Below are 14,796 nucleotides of genomic sequence, written 5' to 3' on the forward strand. Positions count from 1 at the left end.
ATCTTAAAATGTCAAGCTTCTTTACTTTTGCCTAGAATTTAATGAACCAGGCTGATTAGAAACCCTGGTTGGCAGCACACGGGCATGACCTCTTAATTATTTTTGAGAGTTGTCATTTGTGTGTGTAAACAAAGTGTCCATGAGGAGAGAAAATAATTAAGTGACTGGTCTTGAAGGCTCATCATAGTGGCCATCTGAGGTCTGTGCTGCAGTGACGGAGGCTGTCCACCAGGCGGCACCAAGGATTTGCTTAACTCTTGGCTCCCCAGCTTGAAGGCCATTTAGACTCCCCTCCTTGTAAACCTTGGCGCCGCTGCTGCCGCGCCCTCCGTTCTGGCTCCTGGCTTCCTCTGCACCCACCCCCAGCGCAGGCACTGATGCTCTGCACTGACATCTCACCACATCCCACCTGCCGTGGGAACTCTGGCTGTTGCCGTCTCCCCCCGTGGGACGCTTCTTGAGAGCAGCACAAGTGTGTTTACTTTCAGCTCCTGTTACCTATTCCTTTAGTATTTCCTGCAGCCGGGCACAGCTCCTCTGAGTTGCATTCTTGAGTGAGCATCTCTGGTGATCCGTGGGCTGGTTGTGTCCTCCGTCGGGTTCACTGCGGTGTGTGTGCTGGTCTGTGAGGAACACGCATCAGTGACTTGTTGGAGGGGGTCATGTAGGTTGTGCAGTTCCCTAAACCTTACTCTAAGCCGCACCCTGACCAACCGCCTGTACTGATTCCAGGACGGCTCGTCACAGAGCTCGCTGCTTCGGGCGGGCCTTCCCCGCGCCCTGTGGTGGGTCATGGCGGGGCCTCCCTACGTGTAAGCAGAGGCCTCAGGGCTGTGGGGCTGTGCGTGTGGGTAGGAGCTGGGGAAGGCAGAAGCGGATCCTCCCCAGCTCTCGTCCCTGTCTTAGCTGGGCTCCCGGCGGGGCCTGCCCGAGTTGGAGGTTTTGGTCGGGAAGGGAGGCCTCTTACTGAGGAAGGGCGGGCCTGGGAGGACAGGAGCTCCACGATCGTGTTGTGGGGTTGTGTCATTTTATTGGAGGCCATTAAGGAAATGGATGTTCACGTTTTCTTCTTCAGAAAACAGATAATGGCTCTTAGGCCAATTGGAAGGAAATTTGAACAGGTTTCATAACAGTGTTATTTCATTATTACAGCCAGCCTACACAGGCGACCAAGATGTTTCCAGGCCCGACCCTGGCTCTGGCTGCTTCGTTGTGTGGACACCTTTCCAAAGTGTTAGATTTGATGACACGTTCAGGAGTTGTGTGTTTGATGGCAGCCCCGAGTGTGCAGAGCTCTGAGCAGACGGAGTTTACATTTACCTAATGTAATTTAAAAAATGTTTTTTTAAGATTTTTGTTTTTTGCAGGGACCATTTTAGAGTCTTCATTGAATTTGTTTCACGACTGTGTCTGTTTTCTGTTCTGGATTTTTGATTGAGAGGCATATGGCTCTTAGCTCCCTGGTCAGAGATTGAGCCCACACCCCCTCCATTGGAAGGCTGAGTCTTAACCACTGGACCACCAGGGAAGTCCCTGTCTAATGTAATTTTAAATATAAGCCATAGTCTAGGCGATACTGAAGATATTAATAACTGATGTGGTGTGTCTGGCTGCTTCTTGAAAGGCTATGTGTTTAGCTCCCTAGTGAATTTGATAAACTGAGGCCATATTTTTATTTTCAGAGCTGGGAGTTCCTAAGCTGGCAGTTTTGACTGTTGAATGTTAGCACTGAAAGTTCTGATTATGAGACAAAGAGGAGGCGACGGCTTTTCTTGTCCATTGAAACACCCAGGACTCACTCCTGGCATTGCTTTGTCCTACAAAGAGAGCAGAGAATGGGAGCCCTGGTCTTTGGGGTGACCTTACTTTAAAGATGATCAGAATCTACCTGTTAAATGCTCCTCTTCTTTGAGAATCTGTCTCAGTTTATTATTACCTTTGGCAGTTGAATTTAAATCCATTGGGGTGGGGTGGAGTAGCTTGTTAAGTGCATTTTTGGAAATGCACCTAGAAGTCTTTTCAGGAAATATTTGGGACTTGCTTCCCTGGTGTCTCAGATGGTAAAGAATCCATCTGCAATGTGGGAGACTTGGGAAGACTGGGTTGGGAAGATCCCCTGGAGGAGGGCATGGCCACCCACTTCATTGTTCTTGCCTGGAGAATTCCATAGACAGAGGAGCCTGGCGGGCTACACTCCATGGGGTCTCAAGGAGTCGGACACGACTGAGGGACTCGGCACAGCACAGTGCAAATTGGGCTTCCCAGCTGCCGTTACTGGTAAAGAACCCGCCTGCCAGTGCAGGAGACATGAGAGACATGGGTTCGATCACTCACTCGGTAAGATCCCCTGGAGGAGGGCATGGCAACCCACTCCAGTATTCTTGCCTGGAGAATCCATGGACAGAGGAGCCTGGCGGGCTGCAGTCTGTGGGGTCGCAAAGAGTCAGACACAACCGCAGCGCCTTAGCATGCACGCGCAGCGCACATTAGCATCACTAATACGGGTGCCTTGTTCACAGGTGATCGGCGAGGACAACGTGGCGGTCCCCTCCCACCTGTTCAAGGTGATCCTGGCACGCAGAAGCGCGGGGTCTGCTGAGCCCCTGGCCCTCGGGGCCTTCGTGGTGCCCAACAAGGCCATTGGCTTCCAGCCCCAGTTAAGTGAGTTCCAGGTGAGCCTGCAGGACCTGGAGAAGCTGTCGGGACTGGTGTTCTTCCCGCAGCTGGATAGAACCAGTGACGTCAGGGACATCTGCTCGGTGGACACCTGTAAGCTCCTGGACTTCCGGGAGTTCACCCTGTACCTGAGCACAAGAAAGGTTGAGGGGGCGCGATCGGTAGTCAGACTGGAAAAGGTCATGGAAAATCTTCGGAACGCGGGCATCGAGCCCGACGAGTACTTCATGACTCGCTATGAGAAGAAACTGGAAGAACTCCGAGCTCAGGAGCGGTCAAGCGTCCTGGGGGAGAAGCCGTCGGGCGTCCCGGAGGCGAAGCCCTCATAGTTCTCGTCTCAGAAGCGTGTCGTGGTCTCTAAGGAAGCGGGGGTGGCCTCTTTGGGATACTGTGTTTTAGCGACTCTTGTTCTTAAAATGGTGGAATCCTAAATTTCAGACCAGATTTCTCCCCAAAAGGTGAACGATGTCAGATTTTTCGGCTGGCATAGTATTTGACACGGGAAGTGATTATATAAGGAAGCTGTTACCACCTGCAGATCATGGGCTGGTCTTGCATCCGGTTAACAGGAGGGCTGTGTCTGCTGGATAGGTCCCTTCGGAGGTATTGGATGTGAAGGTGTGACATTTTCTGTCTCCAGATCGGACCGTGTCTTTGTATCTGCTCAGCCTTCTTGGAGCCCGGTATTATTTACATGTTTTCGTTAACTAAGACGTGAGTTGGTCTTAAATGCCTCTTGAGTTGGTCTGATGCCTCTATGCATTATGCTGACCACATGTGTTGTATATTTCTCTCTTGTTCCTCCTCTCGTGGACCCGCTGTTTCTCCTCTTCTGTCATGTAGAAGCCCCCAGCATGTACGTTTTCTGCTCACCTAGTGGGTCGTGTATACAAAGCTCAGTGCTTTCCATGTATTATCCTGATACTGCCCTCTGAGGGAGATGGCACTGTCCTCGTTTTACCCACGAGGAAGCTGAGACTTGGGGAGCTTAGGTGTTCTGCCCAAAGTTCATCTTCCCAAAGAAGTAATCCACAAGGAAAGAGGCACCCAACACGGGGTATGTTAAAGTCTTCTCTGACACAGAGGCTTTTGACTTAGAAAATAGTTCTTCCATGGGTGTCTATGACCCTGGGGCCTGTTTGGTAAGACGGTCTGGTTTCTTGTCTGCCATCCAGCCAAAGAGACTTGAATGTCCTCTGATTTGAACCCTCCTTAGTTCTTTGGGAAGAAATAGTCACAGGTGATTGACTGTGAGCAGTCAGTGCTTTCTGGGGTTTATCAGAGTCCCTACTTGCCTTCAGAAATGCGGTTCTTCTAGTGACTGGCTGGTGCCAAATCCATGTGTTTTGCTTTCCAGATGGGCCTTTTATTCCTGAGATTGAGGGACCTATGAAGGGTCTGTGCCCGCAGAGTCACCAACTTGTGGCCTGAGCACCTTTGTGCTTGCTTGTCTACGTGGATGGCAGAGGGCAGGTGGTTGGGCCAATGACCCAAAGACAGCTAGCTCTAGGGGAAGCAGTAGCTGTGTTTCTGAGCCAGGCCTCTAGTTTGGGATTTATGTGGGATCCTTTCATGGGCTGTCATCAGCGTAGGCAGTAAAATATCTTAAAGTAGCATACAGGCACTTGTCTGACTGTGTCCCATCACTGCTGTCTTTCCAAGCGGTGCTACCAGAACAGTTTTGGTGGTGTTGATGTGTGTATCTCCAGCAGAAATGCCAAGATGTTAAGATAAAGGCACGAGGGATTTCCCTGGTGGTTGAGCGGTTGAGGATCTGCCTGCCAGTGCAGGGGACATGAGTTCAGTCCCTGGTCTTGGAAGATGCCACGTGCCATGGAGCAGCGAAGTCTGTGTGCACATCGTGAGCCTGTGCTCTGCGGGGAGAGGCCTCCGCAACGAGGAGCCCGCACACGGCAACGAGGGGTAGCCCCCTCTCACCGCAGCAAAGACTCAGCACAGCCAAGAATAAATAAAATTATGTTAAAGGAAAAGATAAAGGTAAGATGATGATGGTAGATCTTGTTCTGCTTTATTTGGGTAAAAAAGAAAGAAGTTGGGAGGGTCAGAATACCCCAGCCTGATTAATACCGGCCTCTCTTAACACACTGTTGCCCATTAGCTTGTGCCTCTTTTTCTTCTCAGGGAGAAAGAGCCAAAATGTCACTGTGAAACCAAAAAAACATCTGTTACTTTCCTCATCAGAGAGGTGAAAGGATCTGGGTGTTTCTCCAGGAGCCCGAGGGCGGCTCTGGGGGAGAGGTCCTGCTGCCCCTCTTCAGGGGTGAGCCCCCATCCGATGTTCCCTGGGCCCGTCACCGTGCTGTCCTCCCACGGGAATTTCCATCAGACGTGGGGTTATTTCCATGCCATTCTCACTCCTGTGTCTTCACCTGGAGTGGCAGAGAATCTTGATTTTTAGATCCGTCCAGTGTTCTAACACGTTTTAGAACGTAATGAGAAAATGCTAAAAATTTTCTAATTAGAAAATTAGTCATTAGAAAACGTGTTAGAAGATGCTACCTGGTTGTTGTGGAATATAGAGATAGCTCCTCATACTAAATGCATGTAAATATATAAAATGTGTTGTCTCCCAGCCCTCATTTTGGTATGTAAGAGTTGTGTTGGTATACCACAAGTGATGCCTGAATGTTTTCTCCACACTTCCATTAAGAGTCCCTCCAAGACAAACTTTGAAACGTAAGTGCTGGGTGGAGCTCAGGACTTGCCTCTGAATCAGATCACTTCCGCCTGCCCCGTGGGACAGCTGAGAACTGGGGCTCAGACGCAGCAGGGCCCCAGGCCAGGCGTGTCCACCTCACTACTACCCTGAGCCGATCACCATCCAGCCCTCCTCGGCTCCTGTGAGTTTTTGGGCTCCTGTACCTGGGGCTCTGCCTTCCACCCCAATACACCCAGGGAGCCCCTGGTGCTGCCAGGGGAGAAGGACCAGGCTGGGGTCTCTGCTGCTGAGAGCCCCCGCTGGGGGTGAGGGACTCACTCCCTAATCTCTCTCCACTCACAGTGACATCTTTATTTCGAGGCTTCAGGCTCTTTGGTCTGTGGATTGAGACTGTTTCACCAGTATCGGGTGTGACAAGGGGGACCTTACGAAAGTGGCCAAGGTAGGATGGGCGTGCGAGCCCCTTAAATGCCTGCCAGCGCCTCTGGCCTCGGGCCTCGATCTTCACACTGAAAACCTCCGTCCCTCCTTCAGGACTTAGACTGGAGCCCAGCAGGAGAGGCAGAGTCTGATCTTGAGGGAGTGGCTTCCTACGGGGCCGGGCTCAGCCTGCAGCCCTGCTCTAGGAGTGACCGTGAGTACCCCGCGTGCTCCCTGCCCTCATCCTCGTGAGCCCATGTCTGTCGCTGGTGTCAGCGTGGTGAATCTCGATTTCCCATCAGCAGCCTGGCCCGACCGGGGCCTGCTGTGTGTTCCCTGCTCATCCCACGTCCACTGTGTCTGCCCTTCCCCTTTATGGGCCCTCAGTCTCCTCCTTGATGGGTTCTCTGATTCATTCTGGGGGAGCTGGTGAGGGCTGGCCTCACATCAGCCATGGGACCCCTGCGCTTGCCTGTCTCCATGCCCAGCCTCTCCATCCGGCCGCTGTGCTGGATGTTGTCATGGAGACGACCTATCACGGGATACCATAGGCCCCCCACGTCTAGGGACCGACCCTTAGGTCAGAGGGCTGACCGGATGCCCTGCACTCTGTATAATTTGGGGCAGGGGAGATTGGATGGTTGATTGGTGGTTGGATGGGCTTTTTTCATGTTCCTGAACTTGACAGTTTGGCCAAGGACTGGTTTGCTCTGAGACCACAGCACCTTTAGGGATCACTGTGACCTAATGCATTTGAGTTAATTTCAAGCCTTCAGAGAAGTTACAAGTACAGTGAATGTCCTCTCCCTTGATACTGTGTCTCATTTGCATTCTTTTCTTGAACCATTTAAAATTGTATTAAAAAAAAAGTTGTAGGCACAGGACTTTCTCTTTTTTAATTGAAGCATAGTTGATTTACAGTGTTGCATTAATTTGTACTGTACAGCTGAGTAATTCAGCTACATACACACACATTTTTTATATTCTTTTCTATTATAGTTTATCATAGATACTTAATATAGTTCTCTGTGCTATGCGGTAGGACGTTGTTTATCCATTCAGTATATAATAGCTTACATCTGCTAACCCCGCTTTATCCTTCCCCCAGCGTCCTCCCCACTGGCAACCACAGGTCTGTTCTCTGTGTCTGTGAGTCTGTTTCTGCCTCATAGGCTTTTTTGCGTTGTCTTTTAGCTTCCACATAGAAATGATATCATGTGGTGGTGGTTTTCCCATTCTGATTTATTTCACTTAGTATGATAATCTCTAGTTGCATCCAGGTTGCTGCTGATGGCATTACCTTGTTCTTTTTTATGACTGAGCAGTGTTCTGTCATACATGCACCACATCTTTATCCGTTTCTCTGCTGAGGGACATTTGGGTTCTTTCTGTGTCTTGGCTGTTCTGAGTAGTGCTGAATGGAATATTGGGGTGCGTGTATTGTTTCAAATTTTGGTTTTCTCTGCATATGGTGTGCCTTTGGTTTTGCCAGCAAGTGTTTGACACAATGACAAGCGCTTCTTCATTTTGATTCCATCTAGTAGCCTCCTAGGGAAAATTCTGGGAGACTGGTCAATCTGTAAACCTGCAAATAAGGAAAAGATAACCAACATCATGTGGTCACAGTATTCTTTAGGTGGAGAAAATTGGTTGAAACCGTTTTTAAATTCCAAAACTGATCCTTTCTGCAAGTACAATTAGAGAAAACTGACTTGATTAAACAGAACACTGACCCCTGAGAGAACAAAAATATTCTTAGCAGAAAACTTGAAGTAAACTCTTGCCATGTCCTTGAAGTACAAACACAGCCCACTTTGCCTGGGACTTCAGCCTTGAGTTTAATTGTTAGAACTTCAAGTCAAAGGGGGAAAAAGGAGGGAAGAAAAAGGATCCTTTTAAAATCAAATGTGCAAATTTGACTATTGTGACTATTATTCATAAACTGATCAATTTAAGTGCAGTGACTGAGTCAAGAAATACAAAAACATTTTTAAAAAATGAGATCTCTGGATGTATTTATGTCAGAGTATGTGTCTGAATAATGTTGCTGAAGTTAATTTGTACATGAGCTCTATTTAATTGGCTTAAAGAAAAGTATTTACAAATGAAATCTGCAATTACCTACTTTTGCAAGAGGGAAACTAAGGATAGTTGTGTTCATTAGACTCATGTCTTGTACCACTTTGAGAAAAGAAATTGTAGTTTGAAAAAAATGCCTGTTTTTAGAGGTTACAGAATATGCTGTTAAGTTTGCTGATGCCAATATGACAGATAATTCATAGTTGCTTTCTTCTTTGTTCTCACTAGAGAGTAAGGTTATTTTTTTTTTTTTAGGCGTTGAAAATTATGATATTAAAGCTACTAAAATGGGAAGAGAACCATAATAAGTGTGTAAAGCATGTACGAGATGCATTACCAGCAAAAGAAGGTATAAGGACTGGAGATATTTTTGTTGAGGGAAAAATATGACAATTTTGTCCTACAAGTTGGTGGTGGTTTCTGGATGGAAAAAAGAAGGGAAGAATACGATTCCAGAAAGTGATAAAAAGGGTTGTGAAAAAAGGTACTTCAAGAAAAGAGTTTTCTGTGTTGTTAAGGATGATCCCCTCATTGTCAGGCTTCTGCCATTCAGATGACCCTTATAGCATGGAAATGGTTTACTCCTAAGGCAGGGTATTTAACATTAATAAACAATAGCTGTGAATTAAAAAACCAGGGCTGTGGGAAACCCAGGAGGGCCACTTGGCTTTTCCTGGCTCCCCGACAAGCCTCATCTTCATCTGATGGGTTATAGCTTTCCATCATGCAGGGATGGTCCTGTCACAGTGAAAAGGAAAAGGTTAGAAAATGTGTTTCGCGCTTGGAGTGTAGTTTCTGGAAGTTCCAGTGACCAAGACACTCACAGGACAGGTCATACAGTCCTTAAAAATGTCACAAACTTTTTGAAATTGTCACTGTCAGTAGCATCCTCAGTCATCAGGCAAGGTCAACAAAGCTAATGGGAAAACTGGACTCAAACAGAACAAAGATTAATTGTATGAGATTAAGTGAACTGCTCAATATGATTGTGATCTTTACGATTTGTTTGACGTACTTCTGGCTACTAATCTTTGTTTTTCAAATACAGAAAAGCTCCTTTTCTCAAGCTACTTGTGAGTTACAACAATATGGTAATTTACACCTATGGGTAAAATTAAAATATTTTGGTTTTGTCTCTACCTGCTTCCTCCAGAAACTGGAGGAACTCTTAGCAACCTTATCAGGTGAATGAAAAAGACTCGCTTGTCATCTGTAGGAATCTAGATATTATTGGGACCTGGAAAAAAGACAGATGTACTGTCTATAGATATCATAGGCAGAATCTGAAGGCAAGCCATTGGCATGGCTTTCCTGGCCTTGAGAGGCCTTCAGAAGTTCAATGTCAGATTCCTACTGAAAAGTTCCAGTGCACCCAATTGTGAAGAGCCTAGGGATTTACCTGGTGGTCCAGTGGTTAAGACTGTGTGCTTCCCCTGCAGGAAGCATGGGTTCAGTCCCTGGTCAGGGGACTAAGATGTCACAAGCCACACAGTGCAGCATAATAAATAAAAGCCTATAAGCAATTAAATTTATATAAGTAACCAGGCCAAGTGTATTGAAACCAAACTTACTTTGAACAAATCAGCCTGGGTTTAGTAAAAATGAAGATAATCTAGAGAGAAAAATTGTATTTCAGTTGTATACACGTGTTGATATTGCAGTTCTGTATTTACTGCGGCTTTGTATTTATTATCTATGTCCAAAATGGCTCTTTATTGCTATATTATATACAGTTTATCTAAACTAGTAAAAGAGTGTTTTAAGCTTGTTTCCAAAGCCAGTCATAGTCATCTCTCTTTGGATGGAGATCAGATGGATGGAGATCAGATGCCATGTGACCTACAACTAAGGGGTTATGCACACTGGAAAATACCTGATTGAAAGGACGAATTAAAGGACCCTTACCAGGTACCCTTCACTAGCGTATGTACAACAGAACTGAATGAAATTGACTTTTGAAAAGATTGCTGACCCCAAATGACACCCACGCCAAAGTGAAAGGAAGACAATACCAGTAGAAAAACAGCTGACCTTAAACTTTTATCTGGACCAGGCCTGTAAGAACCATCCAACTATCCCAATCGCACTGTTTACCAAATGTTTGCCTCCCTATCAAAAGGGAAAGTTACTGTTTTACTTCTGACCCCAATATTCAGGGTGAAAAAAGAAACCTCTTAGTGAAGATGCCACAGAGTCTAACTGTTCATGATGTATCAGTGCTTGTTTTCTGTGTCTTGCCAAAAGCGTATGTATGTACAGTGCTGGTGTGACAGTTAGTACAAGTGATGAACTGTACAGCCTACACACCAGTAGCAGAGCTCTGAGCTTGTTTGTGATATCTGATTACTTTTCCCCAAAAGTGGAGAACTAGGCAAAAAAAAAAAAAAAGAGGCCTAGCACCACGGGACATAAATGGACCCCGAGCAGGCAACTGAGCCTCCCCGGCAGCATTGGAGAAACGTATTGACTTATCAGCAGTGTTTATGGAAACAGCTGCAATTGAACGGGGAACATGGTGAAAGACGCTTTCACATGTTGAGGTATGGGGAAATCATTCTGGCTTGCACAAGATTGAATTTGAACTTTGGGCTGATGAAAACAGGCTGTTTGTGGCCTGTTAAACATGCGTTGTACATCTGCTTTAGCCATTTAAAAAATTTACATTAAAAAATTAAGTAACTGTGGTTCAGATATGGGAACTAGGTGGCCATTAGGGACATGGGTTCAGACGCATCTCTATACTCCTGGAAACGTGAGTACTTAAGGATACCATCAGCCATTTTCAAAACAATACCTGATAGCCACTCCCAAATACAGCCTTATGGTCTCAAGGTCTTACAGTCAGGAAACCTTCCTCCTACCTTAGAAACCGGAATAACAAAGGAGAAAGCTCAAGCTACCGTGTGTGCGGAGTCGCTCAGCTGCGTCCCACTCTTTGCGACCCTGTGGATGGTAGCTCGCCAGGCTCCTCTGTCCATGGAATTTTCCAGGCCAGAATACTGCAGTGGGTTGCCATTTCCTTCTGCAGGAGATCTTCGAACCTGCAGCTCTTGCATTAGCAGGTAGATTCTTTACTGCTGCGCCACCTGGGAAGCCCCAGCTCAAGCTATAGCCTCCCAGGAAAAGGCTACTTGGTTACTAAACATAGGTAAAAAGGAAACACTTCAAAAATTACTTTCTTGTTTGACAACTAAAATAGGAGGGCTCTTTTGAAAAACACTACAGAGGTGTGTTTTAACCATTATCTTCATTGTATTGTTGACATTCAGTTGCTAAGTCATGTCCGAATCTTTGTGACCCCATCAACGGCAGCATGCCAGACTCTTCTTTCACTGTCTCTTGGAGTTTGCTCAAATTCATGTCCATTGAATCAGTGATACTTTCTAACCACCTAATTTTCTGTTGACCTCTTCTTTTGCCTTCAGTCTTTGCCAGCATCAGGGTCTTTTCCAGTGAGTCGGCTCTACGCATCAGGTGGGCTGAAGTATTGGCCCATCAGTCCTTCCAATGAATACTCAGGGTTGATTTCTTGTAGGACTGACTGGTTTGATCACCTTGCATTTCAAGGAACTCGCAAGAGCTCCAGCACCACAATTCGAAAGCATCAATTCTTCGGTGCTCCTCCTCCTTTATGGTCTCACTCTCATATCGTACATGACTACTGGAAAAATCATAGCTTTGACTATATGGACCTCTGTCAGCAAAGTGATGTCTCTTCTTGTTTAGTATGCTATCTAGGTTTGTCATAGCTTACCTTCCAAGGTGCAAACATCTTTTAATTTCATGGCTTCAGTCACTGCAGTGATCTTCATTGTAATACATCCAATACTTTCCAAATGTTTGTCTAGGTGCTATGGCAAAGCAATTTAAAACAGAGGTAATATTTTCTTAACACAAAATATTGATGCTGAGCTTGGAAATTAGGATTATTTTAACTCTGTGTCCATTCCCTAAATTAGGCAGGATTATTCCCCTCTTCCAACAACACAAGAGAAGACTCTACACATGGACATCACCAGATGGTCAACACCGAAATCAGATTGATTATATTCTTTGCAGCCAAAGATGGAGAAGCTCTATACAGTCAGCAAAAACAAGACCAAGAGCTGACTGTGGCTCAGATCATGAACTCCTGATTGCCAAATTCAGACTTAAATTGAAGAATGTAGGGAAAACCACTTGACCATTCAGGTATGACCTAAATCACATCCCTTACGATTATACAGTGAAAGTGACACATAGACTCAAGGGATTACATCTGACAGACAGATTGCCTGAAGAACTATGGACAGAGGTTCGTGACATTGTACAGGAGACAGTGATCAAGACCATCCCCAAGAAAAAGAAATGCAAAAAGGCAAAATGGCTGTCTGAGGAGGCCTTACAAATAGCTGAGAAGAGAAGTGAAAGGCAAAGGAGAAAAGGAAAGATATTCCCATTTGAATGCAGAGTTCCAAAGAATAGCAAGGAGAGATAAGAAAGCCTTCCTCAGCGATCAATGCAAAGAAATAGAGGAAAACAACAGAATGGGAAAGAATAGAGATCTCTTCAAGAAAATTAGAGATACCAAGGGAACATTCCATGCAAAGATGGGCACAATAAAGGACAGAAATGGTATGGACCTAACAGAAGCAGAAGATATTCAGAAGAGGTGGCAAGAATACACAGAAGAACTATACAAAAAAGATCTTTACGACCCAGATAACCACAATGGTGTGATCACTCACCTAGAGCCAGACATCCTGGAATGTGAAGTCAAGTGGGCCTTAGGAAGCATCATCACGAACAAAGCTAGTAGAGGTGATGGAATTCCAGTTGAGCTATTTCAGATCCTGAAAGATGATGCTGTGAAAGTGCTACACTCAATATGCCAGCCAATTTGGAAAACTGAGCAGTGGCCATAGGACTGGAAAAGGTCAGTTTTCATTCCAATCCCAAAGAAAGGCAATGCCAAAGAATGCTCAAACTACCACACAATTGCACTCATCTCACACGCTAGTAAAGTAATGCTCAAAATTCTCCAAGCCAGGCTTCAGCAATACGTGAACCGTCAACTTCCAGATGTTCAAGCTGGTTTTAGAAAAGGCAGAGAAACCAGAGATCAAGTTGCCAACATCCACTGGATCATCGAAAAAGCTAGAGAGTTCCAGAAAAACATCTATTTCTGCTTTATTGTCTATGCCAAAGCCTTTGACTGTGTGGATCACAATAAACTGTGGAAAATTCTGAAAGAGATGGGAATACCTGACCACCTGACCTGCCTCTTGAGAAACCTGTCTGCAGGTCAGGAAGCAACAGAACTGGACATGGAACAGCAGACTGGTTCCAAATAGGAAAAGGAGTATGTCAAGGCTGTATATTGTCACCCTGCTTATTTAACTTGTATGCGGAGTACATCTCCCAAGTTTATGGTTAACCTCTCAATCTAAAACTTTTGCTCCCTTTCATATTCTGCATCTCTTCCTCATCAAGCCTGAGGAATGTCAAAGAAAAGGGAAACCTGAAACTGTGTGCAAGGCCCTGTGTCTTGAAGTAAAATGCTGGCCCAGGAGTTAATGCTTGGTCCTCTTTCTGCCATCTTTCCCTGCCGCCAGAATGGTGCGCATGAATGTCCTGGCTGATGCTCTGGAGTATCAACAATGCCGTAAAGAAAGGCAAACGCCAGGTCCTTATTAGGCCATGCTCCAAAGTCATCGTCAGGTTTCTAACTGTGATGATGAAGCACAGTTACATTGGCAAATTTGAGATCACTGATGATCACAGCGTTGGGCAAATTGTTGTGAACCTCACAGGCAGGCTAAGTAAGTGTGGAGTGATCAGCCCCAGGGTTGATGTGCAACTAACTCAAAGATCTAAAAAAAATGGCAGAATAACCTGCTCCCATCCCATCAGTTTGGTTTCCTTGTACTGACCACTTCAGCTGGCATCATGGACCATGGAGAAGCAAGACGAAAACACAGGAGGGAAAACCCTTGGATTCTTTTTCTAGGGGTGTAATACATACAAATAAAATGCCTCAGAGGACCAAAAAAAAAAAAAAAAAATGAGTTAATGATTGGGAAATGTGAAGATGTTGAAATGAAGAATAGCTGTCGCACTGGGTAACTGGAAACGACTTAGACTATAGTTCAGTCACGTGGCAGAATCACTTGACTCACAGTTCCGTGAAGATACACAGAAAGGTCTGACACTCATTCCTGAGTTGTTTTTATAGGAATGAGACCCCTTCCAGGTGAAAACTGGTGACCACAAGAACAGACTTTAGACAGAAGGTTGATGAAGCTTGAAATCTCACCTTGATGCTAACTAATCCGAGATTTGTCTGTAAGCTGTTCACGCCTGCTCCTTGGACAGTATAAAACTCCCTACCCCCTCCAGCGTGGATCTTACAGTCTTGAGGACGTGAGCCTGCTGTGGCCCCCTCTGCCTGGCAGAGCAATAAAAGCTGCTCTTTTGTGCCTCACCCAATACTCCTGTCTCCACCTTTCCATCCCATATAAGTGAATGGATGCTAGGTTTCAACAAGAGTATGATTCACTTGGAAATCATCTAAGTTGCTGCAAAAGCATGATTTCACTCTCTCTTATGGTTGAGTAATAGTCCATACATATATGCAGTTATTGTTTTCTATCAAAGGGTAGTTCATTTACGTTGTTTCTTTGAGTGGAATCAACTTGATTCAGCTATGTATATAACATGTATCTTTTTTAGATTGTACTCCCATGTGGCTTAGAACAGTCCTATCCAGTAATGCCTGGTTCATTATCCATTCTGTCATATATACATACATTCATGTATATGCATTATAGTTATATATAATATGTATAGTGTATACATGACACTAATATGTGTGTTTTAATCCCAACCTACTAAGTTTTCTCTATCCAGATATGTATTGATCTATCTAATCTGTATCTCTCTAGGTAGCTGTCTATAGATTA

The 14,796-nt window shown here is 45.4% G+C and overlaps 1 protein-coding gene across 9 annotated transcripts in view; it reads left to right on the forward strand.

The window, feature by feature from the left end:
• The window catches only part of EXOG (exo/endonuclease G), a 59,597-nt gene that overhangs the window by 15,265 nt on the left and 29,536 nt on the right, over positions 1-14,796 (forward strand). The window contains exons 6-8 of one of the 9 annotated variants that reach the window (XR_006337455.1): positions 2,520-5,798; positions 5,891-5,990; positions 11,815-11,871. Coding sequence is in view for 1 of the 9 variants with exons in the window: in XM_043885607.1 (XP_043741542.1) it covers positions 2,520-3,005 (486 nt within the window). In the remaining 8 variants the exon portion in view is untranslated. Of the gene's footprint in view, positions 1-2,519; positions 10,033-11,814; positions 11,872-14,796 lie in introns of those variants that run through there. The other 8 variants (XR_006337453.1, XR_006337456.1, XR_006337457.1 and 5 more) reach the window with 8 other exon arrangements.

This window comes from Cervus elaphus, chromosome 24 (assembly GCF_910594005.1).
Source record: "Cervus elaphus chromosome 24, mCerEla1.1, whole genome shotgun sequence".
In the NCBI taxonomy this organism is placed as follows: Eukaryota; Metazoa; Chordata; class Mammalia; order Artiodactyla; family Cervidae; genus Cervus; species Cervus elaphus.